Source organism: Podarcis raffonei, chromosome 12, assembly GCF_027172205.1.
Source record: "Podarcis raffonei isolate rPodRaf1 chromosome 12, rPodRaf1.pri, whole genome shotgun sequence".
In the NCBI taxonomy this organism is placed as follows: Eukaryota; Metazoa; Chordata; class Lepidosauria; order Squamata; family Lacertidae; genus Podarcis; species Podarcis raffonei.
Genome location: NC_070613.1, coordinates 53,792,695 through 53,815,435, shown reverse-complemented (window position 1 = coordinate 53,815,435; position 22,741 = coordinate 53,792,695). Strand labels below are relative to the sequence as shown.

The following is a 22,741-nucleotide window of genomic DNA, read 5'->3' as shown; positions in this document are numbered from 1 at the left end:
CAGGGGTACCTTTACCTTTTTAGAAGAGCTCCACAGCTAAAGCACAAACAAGAAACCTAAGTCCTAGCTTTGGAACCTGTTCCAAGTTCTCTGTTCCAAGTCCAAGATTCTCCCATAAGTTCATTCAATGGGAGAAAGCTTCTCTGTCAGAAGACTTTGGTCAGACTTATCTGTTGGTGCTGACCAAATGGCCTTGACCCAGTATACCTAAAGGAGCATCTCCAGCCCCATCGTTCTGTCCGGACACTGAGGTCCAGCTCCGAATGCCATCTGGCAGTTCCCTCCCTGTGAGAAGTGAGGTCACAGGGAACCAGGCAGAGGGCCTTCTCAGTAGTGGCGCCCGCCCTGTGGAACGCTCTCCCATCAGATGTCAAGGAAATAAGCAACTATCCTACTTTTAAAATACATCTGAAGGCAGCCCTGTTTAGGGAAGTTTTAATGTTTAATGCTGTATTGTGTTTTTAATATTCGATTGGGAGCCGCCCAGAGTGGCTGGGGAAATCCAGCCAGATGGGCGGGGTATAAATAATAAATTATTATTATTATCTGGGAATTACAGCATGTGTATTCACATTACTATGCAAATGTATAAAGTCCAGTGAGTTGCATTTTCATTCCCCATGTGTGGGTTATGGAAATGCAATCACTGTTTGGCCTGTTTTCATCTTAAATGGGAGTGTGAGCATGAAGAATAACAGGATCAGCCCCTGAGCACAAATTCCAGCTCCAGGGCTACACTAAGCACCACAGCATAAATATGCAGGCTGAACAAGTCTGTTTTTGTGGTGACACTGAAAACTTTTACACTCACCTTTCAATCCATGTTTTGCTTTTAAAAAGCAGCCATGTGTGCATGAAATTTCCCCAATCCTCAAAACACTCCTTGTGTATAATCACTATTCCCATCCATATGGCTGGCTCAATGGTTGTCTGTTTATCTTGCATATTATTATGACTGTTTGCTTTTCCATGAGTTGATCTCCTCCCTGCCCTGGCAGCACATTAAATCAGCATAAGAATAATCTTTCCAACATCAAAAATATCAAACCCGTGTAATTATATTTTTGCAAGAACTGGAGAAAATAAAACGATATTTTTACTTGACAAAAGAATCAATTTATTTGGTGGCAACAACTGTCTCTTGTGGATAAGATTGCTCTTATTTATGCTACCACTTCCAAGGAAAGACTTTGCTGGTACATCTACAATGCTTCACGCTGCATTCATTTTCTTAGGAGGATATGCGCTATTTTATCATGGCTGAAACAAAGTGCTTTATCCTGAGATTTAGCCTGGTGCAATAAATGGGGCCAGAATTTTGAATTTTGTGCATTCTCTGGCCATTATGCAGACTCCCCAACAGTCCTTGGGATATGTGCATATATTGACAACATTTTATACACTATCAAATGTCAATACACTATCACTATTTTATACACTATCAGATGTCAATACACTATCACTATTTTATACACTATCAGATGTCAAAGCGATAAACAACTACCTGACATTCAGAAGACATCTTAAGGGAAATTTTTAATGTGTGATATTTTGGTGTATTTTTGGTTTCTATGGAAGCCGCCCAGAGTGGCTGGGGAAACCCAGCCAGATGGGCGGGGTACAAATAATAAATTATTATTATTATTATTATTATTATTATTATTATTATTATTATTATTATTATTATCTGGACAATGCCACATTCTCCAGTCAGTTTGAAGAGTCTCCAAGAAATATACACTTTTGTCTTTCATTCCTCTTTGTTCTTTTCTAATGTTACAAAGCCTGCAGCATACTTTTCATCGATCAGCCGAGTCACAAGAGCAAGAGGAGTGCCAGATAAATATTATTTATTTACTATTATTTATGAAATATCTTTACCCTGTGTATCAGAATGCACTTTCATGCTACATGGTTTGATCTGAAGGAGCGTCTCCACCTCCATCGTTCAGCCCAGACACTAAGGTCCAGCTCCAAGGGCCTTTGGGCGGTTCCCTCACTGCGAGAAGCCAAGTTACAGGAAACCAGGCACAGGGCCTTCTCAGTGGTGGCACCCGCCCGTGGAATGCCCTCTCATCAGATGTCAAAGAGATACAGTGGTACCTCAGGTTAAGAACTTAATTCATTCCGGAGGTCCGTTCTTAACCTGAAACTGTTCTTAACCTGAAGCACCACTTTAGCTAATGGGGCCTCCCGCTGCCGCCGCGCCGCTGCTGTGCGATTTCTGTTCTCATCCTGAAGCAAAGTTCTTAACCTGAGGTACTATTTCTGGGTTACCAGAGTTACAGACACCTGAAGTGTCTGTAACCTGAAGCGTCTGTAAGCCGCGGTACCACTGTAAACAACTACCTGACTTTTAGCCAGATGGGTGGGGTATAAATAAATTATTATTATTATTATTATTATTATTATTATTATCATCATCATCATCATTGAAGAAGAAGAAGAAACGGGCTGAACTTGCTCAGCAGTGACTGTGGATTTAGCTGGCAATTACCCTTTCCCAGGTGAAAAAACCTCTTGGAGGGAGTTCCTCTCACTCAGGAGCAAGGAAATAGGGTGGAAGGTGTAACAGGATCTCACAGACCAGCTTTCCCTTCAAGGCAATTGGGCATCTCCCAAGCAAGTAATTACATTAAGTTCCTTGATGAAATAAGTTGGCTGAAGTTTCTATAAGTCATTGAGCTATTGCAGGGGGAAATAACAAAGGCGGAATAATTAGTTGTGCATGAGAATTCATAGCACCCAAAGCAGCAGATAAACAACTCTTCCAATGATAATCATTTCGATAGAATTAATTTGAGTCTCACTTCATCATCAACTGCTGGTCCTTAATCATTGAAGTATAACCATTTCCCTGTGACAATCCTAGCTACCCTCTCTTCCTAATTTATTCAATAAATATGTATAATATTTGAAGCATTTTTGTTTAAAATATATGCATTTCATTGTGTCTAAAGAGGAATCTTAATATCCTCAAGGGTGCCTTAGCAAGTCAAAGATAACAACAGAAGCAATATTCAAAGGACAGCTAAAACCAGCAGTTATCAAAATATTTAAAGCTCAGCATCATTTAAAGAGCCAATATAAATGCAACAAAATAATGTCTCAATAAAAACGTCTCCCAAGCCTGTCTAAGATACGGAGGATTTGTCGACATTCTTCCCTTGTATAATTAAACCGAGCTTTGCATTTTTAAACACAAATCATACGAGATGACTTTAACAGGGCAGTCTTATGCACTGAGTTCAATGGAGTTTACGGCCAGATAAGAGTTCAATGGAGTTTACGGCCAGATAAGATTGCAGCCTGAAAAGAATAACCATGCAATTGTCTTTTCAGCAGAAGTGGAATCAAGCTTCAAATGACATACTGAGCACTCCCAGGGCAGTCTCCAAACTAGCCCAGCTTGCACTGCCCGATGCCAGGGAAGGAGAAAATAGAGGAGGCAGCGAGTCTTGCTACCTGTGGGGAAAACCTGTAAGCCCTTCACGGCCTAGGACCCTCGTACCTACGGAACAGCCTCTCCTGGTATGCCCCACGGAGGACCTTAAGGTCCATAAATAGCACCACCCTAGAGGTCCTGTGCCCTAAGGAAGTCAGATTAGCTTCAACCAGGGCCAGGGCCTTTTCAACACTGGCTCCAGCCTGGTGGAACGCTCTGTCTCATGAGACCAGGGCCCTGTGGGATCTGATTTCTTTCCATAGGGCCTGTAAGATAGTTGTTCCGCCTGGCCTTTGGCTTGGAATCAGCCCGATCCCCTCTCCCTCTTTCCTTTCTCCTCCTGTGAAGAGGCTGCATCTTAATGTTTTAATGTTGTATTTTAATCTTGTTTTTTGTTTTTTAATCAACTTGTTTTTATTATTGGTTGTTAGCCGCCCTGAGCCCGGTCTTGGGTGGGGAGGACGGGGTATAAATAAAATTTATTTTTATTATTAATTGTTGCTTCTCCGGGGTGGGACAAGAGCAATGGTTCACCCCTTTTGATTATTTTATAGGATGGGTTTTTATTTTTGATCTTCTTTGTTTTTTCTCTGGAAATGAAAAGTTTGGCTTCCTGGAGCAGGCTTCCCGCTTCCTTGAGGAAGGACTTCTGGCAAGAGATGGGTTCTTTCATACCTCATTTTCTCATAAAGCACCAGCTGTGATGTAGAATGGAGATGGTTGCACACCTCTGGTATAGTCCCCCCCCCCTTTTCCCCTGCTCTCTATCTTCCATGGTCCATGTGTGTATATGGCCTTTATGTACAGTGAGGGGGGGGAAGTATTTGATCCCCTGCTAAATTTGTCCGTTTGCCCTCTGATGAAGAAATGACCAGTCCATAATTTTAATGGTAGGTTTATTGTAGCTGTGAGAGACAGAATAACAACAGGAAAACCCCCAGAAACCCAGAAGACAAAAGTCAGGAACCCCTGCAAATTTAGCAGGGGATCAAATACTTCCCCCTCCCTCACTGTATATATGGCGTTTTTTGCCCACAAAGCTCCAGTTCTCGTGACAAGTCAGCAAATTCCCAAAAGACCCAGAAGATATCCATATTGGATGATTCAGTGTGGATGACTCTGTGTGAACTTTTCACCAGTTTTCCAGTGACAAACATTAAATGAATTGGCCTATAATTTCCACGCAGAGACATCACCTTGCCAACAAAGGTCCGTATAGTTAAAGCTATGGTTTTCCCAGTAGTGATGTATGGAAGTGAGAGCTGGACCATAAAGAAGGCTGATCGCCGAAGAATGGATGCTTTTGAATGATGGTGCTGGAGGAGACTCTTGAGAGTCCCATGGACTGCAAGAAGATCAAACCTATCCATTCTGAAGGAAATCAGCCCTGAGTGCTCACTGGAAGGACAGATCCTGAAGCTGAGACTCCAATACTTTGGCCACCTCATGAGAAGAGAAGACTCCCTGGAGAAGACCCTGATGCTGGGAAAGATGGAGGGCACAAGGAGAAGGGGACGACGGCGGATGAGATGCTTGGACAGTGTTCTCGAAGCTACCACCATGAGTTTGACCAAACTGCGGGAGGCAGTGGAAGACAGGAGTGCCTGGCATGCTCTGGTCCATGGGGTCACGAAGAGCTGGACACAACTAAATGACCAAACAACAACAACAATAATTTCCAAGACCCCTTTTTAAAAATTGGGGTTATATTGGGTACTTTCTGCATGGCTCCCATGTTATTCCACGTCTCCATGAAACTGCTAGTAGATTTTGGCTGGGGGATTGGAGATGGGGACCACTATCATGTGGATGACCCCCCCCCCAGAAAAAATATGGAAGAATTTGCAAAGCCACTAAAGTCAATGACAGTGTGCTGCCTTAGGTCAAAGTTGTAAAGTTGTAAGTGGTGTTTCCTGCTTACGATCGTAGGCTCAGAAAGCAGGAAGTCTAAAAATGGATATTTTACACAGGTCCCTGTAATGAACACTTGTCCCTACAAGACAAATGCCCCAGGATGAAACAACATCCCAGCTTCGTGTGTGTGATGCAATCAAGAGGCATTTGTTACATTAGGAATCAATATTTGCTTCTCTTTATGTTGTTTCCTATTTCTTTTTTATTGGTCCTAGATGCTCTGTTGTATCTAACAGCATGACCTGCTTGGATATTTATTTTCAAATTGGAAAGGTTAACTAGCTTTCACTCTCTTTATTCCCAATCACTACCACCACTACTACTTCTTCTTATTATTATTATTATTATTATTATTATTATTATTATTATTATGTTGCTGCTGCTGCTGCTGTTGTTGTTTAGGCTCACAGACAGATGTCAATACCAGAAAGATAAGAGAGAAAGAGAGCTTCTTGACTTTATTTTTCCATTTCAAGCAGAATCCAGCCGAAATTCATAACAAAGCAACACACACACACACACACACATCCTTCTTGTAAACCTGCTGGAAAGAGAGAAGGCAATGGGGTTTCAGCTGCAACCAATTGCAAAAAGCCTTTGCACTGGGAAATTCACTTGCGCTCTTTTCTACAAAGGTGCTTCGTACGGAATCAGAGCCCAGTCCCATTTTCAAAGTGTTTTGCATCTGCCGCATAACGAATGATGGCTACTCTGCTGCCAGAGGCATTATGGCTCTGAATGCCAGTGGCTGGAAATTGCAGGTAGGCAGAGTGTCATTGCGCTCATGTTCAGCTTGCAAGCTTCCCACAGGCATCTGGCCAGCCACTCTGAGGATACTGGACTAAATGGGCCATTGGTTTCATCCAACAGGCTTGCCTTACATTCATATTATTTGCCCAGTTTGGTAAAGAGGGAGGCACATCCAACTGGGTGGCTAAGTTGCTCCTGCCCACACTATTAGGATCCATGCCATTCTCCTCTTGCTGCTGGGGACGGGGAAAGAAGTGCATGCACACACACACACCCTCCACCCATTATGTGGAAGGAAAGGGCTTCCCAGCCAAAGTTAAATAATGTTCCAGTCCTATCTATTTCAATGGGAGAGTGCAGCCCTTGATTCCCTCTCTTGCACTGCAATCAATGGGATTTGAGAATGCTCACCATTAAATAGATTGCTCTCAGTATGCTTGTGCCTATGCTCACTTCGCTCCTCTCTGCATGGAAGCACATCTATGTATGCTTATTTAGGAAATTAGATGCTCTCTTGCACTGCATCCTATACATGTAATCTTCATATGCCAGGGCTGCAATCTAGGCAGAGGGCAGAACGACATATACATGCACACATGTGTAACAAAATCCTAGTGAGCACATCTATGAGGTGAAAGCAGCTTTGGAAGGTGGTGATTTGCAGTGGGGAATCCGTGGCGGGAGGGAGTGCTTAACTCTTCTTCCACCCATCAGATTTCCCTATAATGTGGGCTACGCGGCTGAGGTAAGGCTGCAGACATGTGTTTGCAAGAAGCAGGGAGGGGAGGCAGCTGGGGGAAAGCAATGGACAGGGGAAGAGATCAGCTTTTCCACTTCAAATTATCCCTAGCCAAAATCTCTCCCCTAACAGAAGTGGCCATTGCAATTTTGTTACACATTTTCAGATATAATAGTTTTGTCCCCCAAAGACAAATGCCTTCCAGTCTTGTTTGTGGGCTTCCTGGCCACTGTGGTGTGTAGGATTAGGGCAGCGCTGTGGGTTAGAACACAGAGCCTAGGACTTGCCGATCAGAAGGTTGGTGGTTCGAATCCCCGCGACGGAGTGAGCTCCCGTTGCTCGGTCCCTGCACCTGCCAACCTAGCAGTTCGAAAGCACGTCCAAGTGCAAGTAGATAAATAGGTACCACTCCGGCGGGAAGGTAAACGGCGTTTCCGTGTGCTGCTCTGGTTCGCCAGAAGCGGCTCAGTCATGCTGGCCATGCTGTACGCTGGCTCCCTCGGCCAATAAAGCGAGATGAGCGCCGCAACCCCAGAGTCGGTCACGACTGGACCTAATGGTCAGGGGTCCCTTTGCCTTTAACCATGAGGCAAGGTGAGGTGACTGCCTCAGGCAGCAGAATCCACCAGGGCAGCAGATCCTAATGTCGATCTTCCCTCACCACTTCTTCCCTGGCAGAGAGAGAGAGACACCATTTTGGGGTTCACCTCAGCTGCCAAAATGTCTTGGGCTGCCCTGTGCAGGATGTTGAATTGGACGCAGCTGATCTATCAGGGCTCTTACTACCTTTCTCTCAGGGCACAGCCATGTTGATCTGCCTTTTCTGCTTGTGTGCTAGAGAGCCAGAAACGACTATGGCCATCTACTATGCAGATGTGCCCTGAACCCCTAGATCCACTAGATCCATTACACTTCCACAGAGGGATGAAAGACCTTTTCTAACTTCTCATTTTTGAAACCACGCTGACTGATGCTGCCTGATCGCTGTCAGTTTTGTTGTGACACACACAAACCCACCTGATGAAATCAAATCCATCAAAGGATTGGCAGCAGCCCAGACAATTATGCTATAAACTAAATGTTTGCCATTATTATTGTTCAGGTTCCCCCCTCCCAAACTGCACCTGCTAAGTGATGGCGATAGCAAGGTACTCTCCAATGAGAGGGCTGAAGTCAAATTGTCTCCATTCACAAATCTCCCTCCCCAACAGCACCCTGAAAATTACAGCCTCAGAAACTTTTATACAAGTCAATTAAACTTGCAAGGGAGGTAGACAGCCTCAAAAGACTTTTCATAATCACAGAACTCAGCTGCCTGTTGCTTAGAGTACATGTGTTGGGATGGCTGCGTGTTGGTAGTGATTTCTATAGCTCCATCAATTTGCATCACACTTAACAGAGAAACACAAGGAAGTAAACTAATCTAAACAATCTTAATTTCAAGACACAGGAATAGGAATGCAATCATAAATATGCTGTTTATTGTTGCATTAGAAACATCAGCTGAAACATCGCTTCCAAAAAGAGGAAAACTCCATAATCACCTAAGCAATTCAATATCTATATACCATCCTTTGGTTATACAAAGATCGCTTTCCTGCTCTTCGCTGAACATTGAAATTTCCTCCCACTGATCAGCAGCTGAAAAAAAACACAGACCTCTTTGACCTCAAAGTCCTCATTGAAACAAATTGAGGGGCAGCAATCAGCTGCCAACTCAGAGCCAAAGCATTCAGTGCCCCACTGGTGATCTCTGCCTGCCTGCCAAGCCGCTGGATCATCATAATAAGAAAAGCGAGTGACCGCAGGAAAGCGGAACATACCTTGAAGGAATAATAGAAGGATTCCAATTCCTCTTCCTCCGCTTCAGTGAAAGTCACCGTCTCTGTGCAAGTGACAAGAGTGGAATCCAGGCTGTCAGAGCTCTCGTTTGAGCGACTGCTGCCTTCTGTGACATTGGCTTGCATGGTTTGTGGCTCTTTTCCGAACTGCTCTGGCTCTTCTGGTGACGGAGAGTTAATAATACAGCCAAGCTCTCTCCACAGAGGAGCACAGCTGCACAGGCAGCTTCACTGCTCCACCAGTGGCTCTGGGAGGCATCAAACTTCAAGGCAACTCAGCAACACCATCCAAGCTGGGGAAACCTTCTGTCTAAAGGAACTCAGGTTGCTGACAGACCTGGCTGTCCAGACGTTTCTCGTCAGCACCTGCAGTCAATTACTAGTGAAGCCCCATTGAGTCATCCTTGTACCTGAGCTAGCTGTAGATCATCACACGTCTAAGGTGCCAACTGGCAAAGTGAGCATCATCTTCTTTACAAAACAGAGCATTGTTCCATGTCCCGTTGTACCTGGCAGGATGCAGCGCAGCCCATCAAATGTGTCATCAGTCGTTGAAACTTGCCTAGACCACCAGGATTTTGAAGTAGACCGTTTTTTGTTTTTGTCATTGGCTGACTCTGTAGGAGCTTCCTAAGATCCTGTGTTGCAGAGCAAAGAAAATAAAAAGCAAGGACTTTTCGAAGCCCCCACAACAAGCAGTCTCCGAGTGCTTTGAGCTGACATGGTCTTTTGTGGCTATTACAATTTGCATGATTGCAACAATTAGGTTTCAGTCACTGCTAGTACTTCCAGTTCTCACAAATGGTGCCTTCTGGTAAATGCTGTTGGCTACAAGCTCATGGGATGCGGGTGGAGCTGTGGGTTAAACCACAGAGCCTAGGACTTGCCGATCAGAAGGTCGGCGGTTCGAATCCCTGCAACAGGGTGAGCTTCCGTTGCTCGGTCCCTGCTCCTGCCAACCTAGCAGTTCGAAAGCACGAAGTGCAAGTAGATAAATAGGTACCGCTCCAGCGGGAAGGTAAACGGCGTTTCCATGCGCTGCTCTGGTTCGCTAGAAGCGGCTTAGTTATGCTGGCCACTTGACCCAGAAGCTCCCTCGGCCAGTAAAGTGAGATGAGCACCGCAACCCCATAGTCATCCGCAACTGGACATAATGGTCAGGGGTCCCTTTACCTTTACAAGCTCATGGTGGCACTTGCACGGCTGTGGGGAAAGGGTGCAGTTAGTCTGAACTGGGTGCATGAGTTGGCAGCTCATATGATTTCCACTGGGTCATTTTGGTTCTCTGTTTTGGTTGCTCACCATTTCTGCCATGGGGCTTTACATGTGGGCAGCTATTTCTGTACCTCTGTGTGGACACCTTAAAAAAACAAACCCAAAAGTAGGCACATTTCACAATGGGCAGAATGGAGGGGTTTTCAGGGTGGTGGGAGGAAGGGTCATGCTGTAGCAGAAATAGATCTACCAGAAGCTTTCTGCCTTAGAAGTCAGGTAAGTATCATGCATTCAATTTCCTCTCAGATCATCCAAGGTAGAAGCACTTTATTAAAGTGCTGCCAAAGCGAGAACATGCATTTAAGCACTAAAACAGTAGCCCTGAAACAATGATGTTCTAAGGGTCCTGGGGGAACCTAGAAATCATAGGCCAGTTAGTTTAATGATTGTTCCAGGGAAACTGATGGAAGAAGGTATCCAACTCTACTTTCTTCTGAGTAAGATGGTCCCTCACTCAGTCTCAGCAGTTCAGTGAGTTTCCCACAGCCATTCTTCAGGGTGTCTGGCAAGAGGGTCTCACAGACCTAAGATTGGTCCTGGAGTTCCGTGGCTGCCCTGCCCCAGCTCCTTCTTGGTTGGGCAAGGGACCACTTCTGCAGGACTCATGATGGATGGATGGATGGATGGATGGATGATAGAATCCATCATAGAATCGTACAGTTGAAAGGGACCCCGAGAGTTATCTAGTCCAACTCCCTGCAATGCAGAAATCTTACCCACAGCTGTCTCTGGGTGGGCTCAAACCACTGGTGGCCTCAGAAGGTGATGGACTCTCCTTCCTTGGAGGTGAAGAAGAAGAAGAAGAAGAAGAAGAAGAAGAAGAAGAAGAAGAAGAAGAAGAAGAGGAGGAGGAGGAGGAGGAGGAGGAGGAGGTGGAGGAGGAGGAGGAGTTTGGATTTGATATCCCGCTTTATCACTACCCGAAGGAGTCTCAAAGCGGCTAACATTCTCCTTTCCCTTCCTCCCCCACAACAAACACCCTGCGAGGGGAATGGGGCTGAGAGACTTCAGAGAAGTGTGACTAGCCCAAGGTCACCCAGCAGCTGCATGTGGAGGAGCAGAGACGCGAACCCGGTTCCCCAGATTACGAGTCTATTGCTCTTAACCACTACACCACACTGGCTCTCTTAAGCAGAGGTTGGATGGCTTTCTGCCATGGACGCTTTAGTTGAGATTCCTGCATTGCAGGGGGTTGAATGAGATGACCCTCTGGGTCCCTTCCATCTCCACAATTCGAGTTGATTCTATGATTTGGGCTGTCAGGAAGAAAATGGCAAGGTTGTGCTCAAGGGGAGAGCAAGAGGAACCAGGGGCTGTGGCAATAGAGAGGGCTGCCATACCTGTGACCACCACTGTCCCAGTAAGTGTCATCAAGCTTCCAGACCAGCAGTGGCTGCCAATGTAAAACAGGTTCTCATTTACCCATCAGCTTTTCTGTGGTAAGGTGAAGTCCAGAACAAATTAGGGGAAAGTCTAGATTGGTATTACCAGCAAAGCAACAACAATTTGGGAAAGCGCTAATTCAATGATAAAATCTCATCTGGAAGCATCCTGTGTCTGGGGCAGAGGACAGACAGCTAAGCTCATTCCATCAGCTTGGCTGAGACAAACTGTCTTTTTGGCTCATCCTCTCCCAGAAAAGTTACCATCACTAGTCCTTTTCACCTGACTGCACCAAAGGGAAAGAACAGGCAGCAATTCCACTGGGTCAGCGAGGAGCAGCTGCTGTTCCAGCTATCCTATCTCAGAACTGTGCCATCAGCAACAATTCCAGCTGGTGCCTATAAGATAAAGGATGCATTTTTTTTAATTATGTGATTTTTGTGTAAGAATTGGTACTTGGGTTTACTTGGCTCCCTATTCCCTTCCCCTTCCTTATTCCATTTTTCATTTGCATTGTGTCTATTAGATTTTAAGGTTGCCACTGCCAGCAAGGACTATTGTGTTTGGAAGGAGAGGGATAAAGGATGGAGACTAAGGTTGTGTAATTATCAAAGTATTGTCTGAGACAAAACAGCGTGTAATATGGCTTTTCAATGTGGATGAAGGACTTTTAAGACCCACCAGAAAGAAACAGCCAGCAAGGGCTCCAAGCAAAGTGTGGCACTTATAGCAGAGCATGAGACTCTTAATCTCAGATCATAGGTTTGAGCCCTATGTTGGGTGAAAGATTCCTGCAGATAGTTCCTTCCAACTCTATGATTCTATGATAGAGTTATAAACATTATAACTTTATATTATAACATTATATTGCATTTTCTGGCCAACACCATTTAATAAGCAGAACCTAGCAATTACTCTCTTTCTTTCTTTTTACTTTTTACTTATTAAATCTGTTAGTCTCTTTATCTTGCCCAAGGCAACCCAAAATGACTTATAATTCATTGCAAAGATCATGAGCTTACAAAGTATGACGATATTCATTTCCAGATTCGTATAACGGTGCAATCCATTGGCAGTTAACAGAGTGGGAAGAAGCCATGGAGTTTTTTTTTCTTTTCTTTTCTAGGGATGAAGTGGAATGTTTCATCAGTTCATGATATCATTTACACCATCTAATGCATCTGTAATGAAATAATTTTTGGATTTAGGGAGGGTTTTCATTTGGAGTGGTTGCCATAATATGATTTTGTTAGGCAGTGATACTTCACTAATGGACTTCAAAAATGACATTTAAGAATAATTGAAACAGAATCCTAGCTGCTTTCCTGATGAAATGGACACACATGATCCAGGAAAAGGTCACAACTATGTGCAGTTCCTAGGGAGTAGGCATGGCAGAGAAACAGAAGCAGAAATTGATGGTGTTTGGTTATTCACCTCATATCCAGAACGGAAATCAGTCCAGAGAATATGATTGACATTTGTTGTTGTTGTTGTTTTAAATCTGCAAATGATTACATTTCAGCATTTACATCATGTCTCCTTTTGCACTGAAAAAAAATGGGCTGAAATAGCGTAATGTCAACATGATTTACAGAATTAATTATGTAAGTTGCAGAATTTTGACACAGCGGGCAGTGAAAGAAATAGCATGGTTTGGGACAAAAGACTGAATGAAAACAGTGTTTCATGCAACAAATACAGGTGGATCAGAAAATGGTGACTTCTTACATCCTTAATGGGGAGCAAAAACCAATGAACATAATGGGATTTCTGAGTAAATATGCACATTCTCACACTTGTAGTCTAGTTGAAAGTCACCGAGATGGTTTAGTTAGGACTAAGCCCTATCCCACTGCTTTCTATGGAGCTCAGCTATGACTAGTGTTGGGGCTTGCAGTCTTGTTCATTTCCCCCCTCATTGTGCCCTTGCGCAAACTCAATTTGTTTCAGTCCACAGCCTGTGAAATGCAAATCAGCTTGGCACACTCTCACGGTTTGTGAAAATGGCGTCATTGACTTTGAGTCTTCGGACTGTGTTGGAAGAACTCCTTGCCCAATGGATTTCGCTATTCGCAGTTCTGCTGTTGTGAATCTTTGCCCACCACTCTAAAGTATCCATTTGCAGGACTCCAGGGGGTATTGTAATATGTTTGCCTTGCAATGCCTTTTCTCTCCTCTTTGTGCAATACTTGCCAAGCAATTTGTGTTCCCAACCCTCCTGTCCCTTTTAAATCACACACGCAATTCCCACCTCTAAATTTAGTCTCTGCAACCTATAGCTGTATTTGACAACCTATAGCTTCTTGGAAGAATGAGGAGAAACCAAGAGAAGGGAAGGGACAATGAGGTTTTTGTTTCAAACTATTTGGCTGTTTTTAAAGTTTACTCATTCATTGATCCTCAGCTGTGTTGCTAGCCTTAACTACCACCACCTCGCCCCCCAAAAAGATGGTGTATATTTTTTCATGTCGATAATTGTGACTTGCCTTGGTGTTTCTTCTTTCTCTCTTGTCATATACTATGCTTTTATGACTCAAAATCATTTTTACAAATTTCACCCATGTCAAGTTTTATAATAGTAACAATATCTGTCTTTGAGTTTATATCCGAATATTATTTTTGTGGTACTTTCGTCTTTCATCTTCACCCAACTCTTAACACATCAAAGCTGAGACCAAAGACGAGACGAAGCACGGTGACATTTCTTGCCCTGTGAGGCCATATGATGTCACAAAGGGAACAGAGACAATGCAAGTAGTAATATCTCTCTCTCTCTCTCTCTCTCTCTCTCTCTCTCTCTCTCTCTCTCATGATTGTAAGGGCTCTGGGCTTGCAACGTCAGTGAGATGCTGAAGTATGCTTAGGTTGTAGACACCAGCTGAGAATTATTCTGTCTGTTCTGGAAGAGTTTGCAGTACCCATAAAGGATAAGAGTCACAGTTTGGAGTTGCTCAATGATGCAACATTGTCCCTGAAAGCACAAATGACTCAGAGTGCCCTTCATAAGATTCAGCTGATAAACAAACTGAAACCTTATCGGGACAGAGAGAAACTAATATTTTCCTTAAGCTAACCACTGAGGGAAATTCAGGTTTCAGGAATCAATGGAAACGGGGTGTGGGGGACCAAGAGATTGAAAAAGTGAACAAGTACATGACAATGGAACACCACTTTCACCTGAAGAAAACTCCATAAAGTTGTTATACACCTGCTTGGATGGCTCAGATATTGAAGAGAGACTTTCCCCATTCTTGGAAGGATTGTGGACATAGAGGGACTTACATGACCATGTGGTGGTCCTGCCCTCTGGTGGAAGCTTTTTGGGAAGCAGCAATTCAGGAAATGGGACATATACCGTATTTTTTGCTCTATAAGACGCACCAGACCACAAGACACACCTAGTATTTGGAGGAGAAAAACAAGGAAAAAAATATTCTGAATCTCAGAAGCCAGAGCAGCAAGAGTGAAAGCAGCAATCCCTCTTGCTGTTCTGGCTTCTGTGATAGCTGCGCAGCCTGCATTCGCTCACACACACATTTCCCCTTACTTTTTAGATGGGAAAAAGTGAGTCTTATAGAGCAAAAAATACGGTAATTCACACTCAGATAGTGACAGATATAAAAGTGCACTTACTGTCTAGATCCAAAGGGATTCTGCAGCTATTCTGTCAAAATAGGAACCAGGCAGAGGGCCTTCTTGGTAGTGGTGCCCGCCCTGTGGAACGCCCTTCCATCAGATGTCAAGGAAATAAGCAACTATCTTACTTTTAAAAGACATCTGAAGGCGGCCCTGTTTAGGGAAGTTTTTAATGTTTAATGCTGTATTGTGTTTTTAATATTCGATTGGGAGCTGCCCATCTAGCTGGGGAAACCCAGCCATATGGGCGGGGTATAAATAATAAATTATTATTAAAATAATAAAAGATACCTGGTGTGTTTTTATGATAGTAGCTATGAGACCTCTGATTGTCTTCACAAAATGTTACTTCTTATAATGGCTATGTTGTTGAGGTGCTCCTTTGACCAATACTGAAAGGGACGTGGGTGGCGCTGTGGTCTAAACCACTGAACCGCTTGAGCTTGCTTATCATAAGGTTAGCAGTTCAAATCCCCGCCACGGGGTGAGCTCCCGTTGCTCTGTCCCAGATCCTGCCAACCTAGCAGTTCAAAAGCACACCAGTGCGAGTAGATAAATAGGTAGCGCTGCGGCGGGAAGGCAAACAGCATTTCTGTTTGCTCTGGTTTACATCATGGTGTCCCGTTGCGCCAGAAGCGGTTCAGTCCTGCTGGCCACATGACCCAGAAAGCTGTCTGTGGACAGATCTCCTTATGTGGAGATCGGAAGACCCAAGGATTACAAATTTGATTAAGGTGGAAGTTGGAGCTTTGGGGACATTTGGACTTGAAAGGAGTAAGAAACAAGATTCAGGCTCCACTTTTAAGTATGGAGGTCTGGCTGGAAGAAACATGGACCCTATTGGACTAATGCTTTTCCGAGATTTGGTGCTTAATACCAAGGACTATCAAAAAAACCGGCAGAGAGGAACTGAGAGAGAATTAAGAGCCTCAGACGTGAGATCTCCAGGCTGATAGTAGATTGATTGATGGACGTTTGTTGGGGATTGAAACCGGGAAAGGGGGGGTGGGGATTTTAGGAATCCAAAGGGTGTATAATTATAATCTGCTTTGTTTTTATTTTTGTTATCTGTCTGAGAATCGAGGAAATCGTGGAAGGGAATTTAGGCCGACTTTAGAAAAAGGTTTTAAGAATAAGCACTGATGTATCACAATTGATGTTTATAAGGCAAAATTGGTTTTTTAAAATGAACTAAATATAAAAAGGTTAAAAATTAGGGATAAGAACTTGTTGAACCAACAATTTGAACTGGAATACAAGGGGGGGAGGTGTGGGGAAGTCAGGGAAATATGTTATTGAAAATAAGGATTGTGAATTCTATGTGTTTTTAAACTTTTTTCTTTTTTCTTTTTTGATTTTTTAATGTATTGCAATGGAAAATTTTAATAAATATCTTTATTTTTTTTAAAAAGAAAGCTGCCTGTGGACAAAGGCCAGCTCCCTCGGCCTGAAAGCGAGATGAGCACCGCAACCCCATAGTTGCCTTTGACTGGACTTACCTGTCCAGGGGTCCTTTACCTTTTTTTACCTTAGTACCAATACTATCCAGGTCTAGCCAGCTATGTGAAAGTATTGCAGTTGCATGTATTTTCTGCTGCCCCCCCCCCAATTCCTAACAAAAGGGAAAAAGAAGCAGGGGACTTTGATAGCCTGACTATTGTCATCAGTGTTCTGATTAAGATTCCTGTAATGGAGGGGTGAGAAATCCGCGGCCCTCCAAATTTTGTTGGACTCCATCACCCATCAACCCCAGCCAGCCTGGCCAATGGCCAGGGGCGACCAGAGCTGTCATCCAGAAGCCAGGGCAGACTTAGACAATATGGTTCCCTAATCGAGGCCAAAATTTGCCCTCTTCACTCCAAAACTATTTCTCACTGCTCACAGCTCTCCTCTCCTCCCTTTGTCCTAACCGATGGGGAGGGTGCAATGAAACGTCCCCTTGTAGCTCTTTAAACTCCTCATCTAGGAGAAGTGGCTCCTAGTGGTGTGTGTGTGCCCAGTTTGGCAGGCATGAAGCCACCAAGTGTTAGAGGCTGGAATGAAGAGGCAGAGGGATGGTGTGCTGGCAAGAGGGGAGAGAGACAGTTTTGAATTGCAGCCAAACAATGAGAAAGATAACAAGGGAGGGGCAGGTGAGCAGCCAAGCTACGCTGAATTGGGAGAATTAAGGGGGGGGGAGTCAGCGAACACTTCAACAGACAGTGTAGAAGCTCCTCCGTCTCCTAGGGCGCGACAGTCGTTGAGGGTACAAGAGCAATGTACCCAGCAGTGTTTGGCAATGGGAGGCTTCCGTAGAGGCCAGTGCTGTTGGAGAAGGGGAAGAGAGGACCCAGAATGAGCCGCTCCATCAAGAGGGAAAGACTAGAATTCTTTGTCTGTTACCACAGCAACTGAATAAATAATATAGTCATCTTGTTGTTGTTTAGTCGTGTCCGACTCTTCATGACCCCATGGACCAGAGCATGCCAGGCACTTCTGTCTTCCACTGCCTCCCGCAGTTTGGTCAAACTCATGCTGGTAGCTTCAAGAACACTATCCAACCATCTCATCCTCTGTCGTCCCCTTCTCCTTGTGCCCTCCATCTTTCCCAACATCAGGGTTTTTTCCAGGGAGTCTTCTCTTCTCATGAGGTGGCCAAAGTATTGGAGCCTCAGCTTCAGGATCTGTCCTTCCAGTGAGCACCCAGGGCTGATTTCCTTAAGGATGGATAGGTTTGATCTTCTTGCAGTCCATGGGACTCTCAGGGATGAGGTTGCTTCAGGTTGAGTGTTTTCGATTTGCGCTCTGCGGCGACCCGGAAGTAACGGAACACTTTACTTCCAGGTTTCGCCGTCCGCGCATGCGCAGAAACTCAAAATGACGTCACGCGCATGCACAGAAGCAGTGAATCGCGACCTGCGCAGACGCGGGTTGCATTCGCTTCAGGATGCGAACAGGGCTCTGGAACGGATCCCATTCGCATCCAGAGGTACCACTGTACTTTAAAGCTTTCTTGTTTTCTCCTGGCTCTTTGAAACCAGTGGGAGGGGAGGGAGAGATTCTTCAGGCTTGAAACAGGGGCGGTAAGAGGTGACTCCGCCGATCGAGAGGTGACCTAGCCATGCACCCGTGCCCTCGACAGTGCCTCCTCATCGCTCCTGCAATGTGGAAAGACCTCTCCATGCGCTCCATGCGCAGCATGCTCTGGCGCTGGCAGAGTGTTAGGCAAGCACCCCCAGCTGCTGCCTCCTTAGCCAGTGATCACATCCCTTCCACCACCAGCCACAAAGGAGGAGGAGGAAGAGGAATGGGTGCATTTGAGCCTTGACTGGGCGCCACCTCTGCGCCAGCGCCATGGAGACAGATCAGCCAAGCACCACCCGCATCGGCTCCTCCGGGCGCAGCGCACCAAGCCCTGTTGTGCACACCAAAGCCAGCTCCATCCCCAGTGGTGCAGAACGAAAAGAAGGGGGAGAGATAGTCATAGTTGTGTCGCCCTCGGTGCCCAGTGTGGGGGAACTGGGTGTGTTGCCCTAAATCTGCCTCTGCAGCAGCATCTGGAAGACCAAAAGCTCCTCAACCCTGGTGTGACCTATTGTATGTGGGCGTGCTGAATTTGATAAAAGAGAAAATAGATGCTGTCAGCGCTGCCCAAGGTCCCAGCTCACACAAGACCAACGCTGCTTCGTTCTTTAGTATAAAAGTCTTTATTGAAGTTCAGTTTCACTTCCACACGCGCAGCGTGCAACGCTACGTCTATACCTTAGACCGCCGAAGCTCCATCTGAATCTCCTCCCCCCTGACACCAGTTTAAGATTCTAGCCTTACTCCACCTCTTCCTCTGTTCCTTCCTTCTCTGGGTCCGCCTGCTAGTCGGGGTCTCACCCTTCCTAGACTCCTCTGACGCTGAGTCCCCTGACTCTTCCCCCTCCCTCCTTCGGGCTTTAGGACCTGGCTCCCAATCCGGGTTTTCTGCTGTCCCGCGCTCCTGCACATTTGAACTTGGCGCGCGCGCAGCCTCCCACTTTCCTTCTGACCGTTACACTTGTGTCACTGCTCCCTCCTTCGGGGAGGCTAGCTGGACCTGACCTTCCCTCCGTTTCCCCACTTTCCGATGGGGGCGTGGTCATCCCTGACTCATCTTCTCTCCCCGCTGGAGGAGAGGCTGGTCCTGACTCATGTGACTCTTCCCCCCCCCACTGCGCTCTGGTGGGGGAGCTGGTCCTGATCCTCCACTGCTCCCTTGGGAGTCCCCGCTGGCCCCTTGTTTCTGGTGCGTCCCCCCTGGGACCCCCCTTGCCCTGACCATAGGCGCCCCCTTCTGGGAATCTTCTGATTCGCTGGAGAAGCTCATGGAATCTCTCGGGTCACTGTCATATTCCCCTACGCTCCCCTCGGATTCCTCTCCTCCGCTCTCTATTTGCTCTCTCCCCTGTGCTTCTGCTCCTGAGCCTCTGACAGATGCGGTAAAATAAAAGGAGAAATCCTGGATGTCAAGATCCAGGTTTGGGGCAGGTACTCTTTGGTCAGAAAGCCCCAAAAGAGATTTAAAACCCCCAAACAAACAGCAAAGTAAAACATGGAAATATAGGTTGTTGGACTTTTAAAATATGCCCTTCTAAGCCGCTTCCAAAGATTCCCATTTCCTCTAGCATAGAAAAAGACCATATATTTGGTAAACAATGGTTTACTTACAAACTCTTCCAAGGTCAAATTCATGTGCTTTTCTATACAGCAACAAGAAAAGACAGGCAGTATAACTTAGGTTCCCAAAAGTAATAAATGTTTCTAAATTATTTGTATAGAAACACAAAGATGGCTTGCTTAAGCCATGTGTCAGTTACAGATAGGTAGCCGTGTTGGTCTGCCATAGTCAAAACAAAAAAAAAAATTTTCTTTCCAGTAGCACCTTAAAGACCAACTAAGTTAGTTCTTGGTATGAGCTTTCGTGTGCATGCACACGAAAGCTCATACCAATAACTAACTTAGTTGGTCTTTAAGGTGCTACTGGAAAGGAAAAAAAATTTAAGCCATGTGGTCTGTAAGCTTGGCACATCCAGCTTAGACCTCCTTACTGCTAGAGTTCACATGGTGGAAGAAGAGAGAACAGAGAGTTTAGTAACCCAAAGCATGGTTAGGGTGTGTGACCTACCTAAGCCTGGCAGGACAGCTTACTCTATGGTCTTAACCCCTTCATGCATTAATTAGAGTTAAGCTTGTTGGCTATATGGATATATCCCACAATTTTAACCTTTGAAGTCTTTAATGGCTTGGAGCCAGGTTACTTGAAGGATCACTTCCTCCTACTTATTCCTTCTCAAGGTCACAGGGGGATCCAGCTGGTGGCTACAAAAGAAGACCCCTCTTGCTGATAACACCCCAAGGCTTACCTGGCATCTAGTTTGTATTACTTTTATTCTCCCATAATTTGTAGAGCTCTTTTGATATTTTTTATGGATTTTGAGGCTCTGGTTTTGGGTTTTTTAAAATAAGTTTCCAGACCTCTCTGCACTTGGTGTTATTGATTTGTCTTTGCTGAAATTGAATTTTTCATGGCTTATATTGTATGATAACTGTTTTTCTCTGTGGTACCCAGATAATTTCCTTATAGGCACTGTATAAAAATATGCCATAAATAAATAAAAACCTTAGGAGCATGAATGTGACCCCTTGCCTGGCTTCCAGCATAGGCAGGAGGATTTTGTTTGTTGTTTTCCTTATCTCCCAATATATTTAATTTCTCTTTGGGGATGGTATACAATGTGTGCATCACTGAAAAACCAATAAAACTGATTTTTAAAAAGAGCAACTCCAAAACAGCCTAATGAGGACTGAGCATGCTTACAGAATGGGGAGCATGATGAAACACAGGAGCACTGCGATGTGCTGTTCTAGATGCTGTAGGATTTTTTATTCCACTTTTTTGCTGTTATTTCTAACCTGCTACTCTTCATTGCAATACATAGAATTAAAAGAAACAATAAAAATGCAAATAAAAATTTATATGAATACTTAATACAATGAATGGGACGCGGGTGGCGCTGTGGGTTAAACCACAGAGCCTAGGACTTGCCGATCAGAAAGTCGGCGGTTCGAATCCCTGCGACGGGGTGAGCTACCATTGCTCAGTCCCTGCTCCTGCCAACCTAGCAGTTCAAAAGCACAACAAAGTGCAAGTAGATAAATAGGTACCGCTCCGGCGGGAAGGTAAATGGCGTTTCCATGCGCTGCTCTGTTTCGCCAAAAGCGGCTTAGTCATGCTGGCCACATTACCCGGAAGCTGTACGTCAGCTCCCTCAGCCAGTAAAGCAAGACGAGCGCCACAACCCCAGAGTTGGCCACGACTGGACCTAATGGTCAGGGGTCCCTTTACCTTTACCTTTAATATATGTGCTGTCACACCCTACTTCAAGCCCAGTTCCACAGTCATGCTGTGGACCACCTGATTGAAGCTCATGAATTCCTGATGGTCTGTGGACCAGCGTTTGAAAACCCTCGTTCTCAAGAATAACTTCTAAAGGCCCACAAAAACCAGCCTCTCTCTTGCCCCTCCCCCTCAAACACTCGGACAGGCACTAGCGGTATAATAGACCTTTACATTTTCTGACTCCACAGTTTAGCATTCCTCCGGATTTGTCACTCAGTTCACTGCCCCTTTGAGAATGGCAAAAATGGAGAGGGGGTATTTTTATCATGGGGGAGGGAGTGAAATTCTCTGACTGTTCTGGGTCCTCCTTATCTCTCCTCTCCCCACTGGTGTTATAGATGGCAGTTATCTGGATTCATATTCAGAGAATGAGTTTGCTAAGCAGACACATTAGGTTGTTTTGCTTTCTAAAGTGCTGCTGTCCTTAATAAATGCCTTCTTGCTTACAATTTTTTTTTAGTGATAATGTGTGCTTCACTACTCTGCTTGAGCAAGAGAATGCTCATTTCACTTCCTGATTTTCTCCACATTGCTGCATTTCATTTTTCCTGATAACGGCTCCAGGTTTTCAAAACACCTGCTATTGTTGTTGTTTAGTCGTGTCCAAATCTTCGTGACCCCCTGGACCAGAGCACGCCAGGCACTCCTGTCTTCCACTGCCTCCCGCAGTTTGGTCAAACTCATGTTAGTAGCTTTGAGAACACTGTCCAACCATCTCGTCCTCCGTCGTCCCCTTCTCCTTGTTCCCTCCATCTTTCCCAACATCAGGGTCTTTTCCAGGGAGTCCTCTCTTCTCATGAAGTGGCCAAAGTATTGGAGCCTCAGCTTCAGGATCTGTCTTTCCAGTGAGCACTCAGGGCTGATTTCCTTCAGAATGGAGAGGTTTGATCTTCTTGCAGTCCATGGGACTCTCAAGAGTCTCCTCCAGCAGCAGAATTCAAAAGCATCAATTCTTCGGCGATCAGCCTTCTTTATGGTCCAGCTCTCACTTCCATACATCACTACTGGGAAAACTGCATAGCTTTAACTATACAGACCTTATATATACATATACACACGTGTGTGTGTGTGTGTGTGTGTGTGTGTGTGTGTACACACACACACATCAGGTGAGAAGTAAGGTTCATGGTAGAAAACGTGCAAGGGAGACAGCAGTTTGATAAGAGGATTGCACGAGTGACTATCCTCTCCATTATCATCTCAAAATCAGGTTTGATGCTTCATAATAATGTACAGCAAAGGAGCAAAAATTATTTTACAGAAATGAGCTTGGTAATGTGACGCTGGACAGCATGATCAAAGAAAAGCTGGTCGAGGTCAATCAATGCCATGTTCTGATCATAATGTTC

General features: G+C 45.0%; 1 protein-coding gene across 1 annotated transcript in view; it reads right to left on the bottom strand.

The window, feature by feature from the left end:
* The window catches only part of NPSR1 (neuropeptide S receptor 1), a 90,554-nt gene extending 81,332 nt beyond the window's left edge, over window positions 1-9,222 (bottom strand). Inside the window, exon 1 of the mRNA XM_053409553.1 lies at window positions 8,672-9,222. Coding sequence (XP_053265528.1) covers window positions 8,672-8,815 — 144 coding nt within the window. The 5' untranslated portion in view covers window positions 8,816-9,222. The remainder of the gene's footprint in view (window positions 1-8,671) is intronic.
* Between the last annotated feature and the right edge of the window lie 13,519 nt (window positions 9,223-22,741).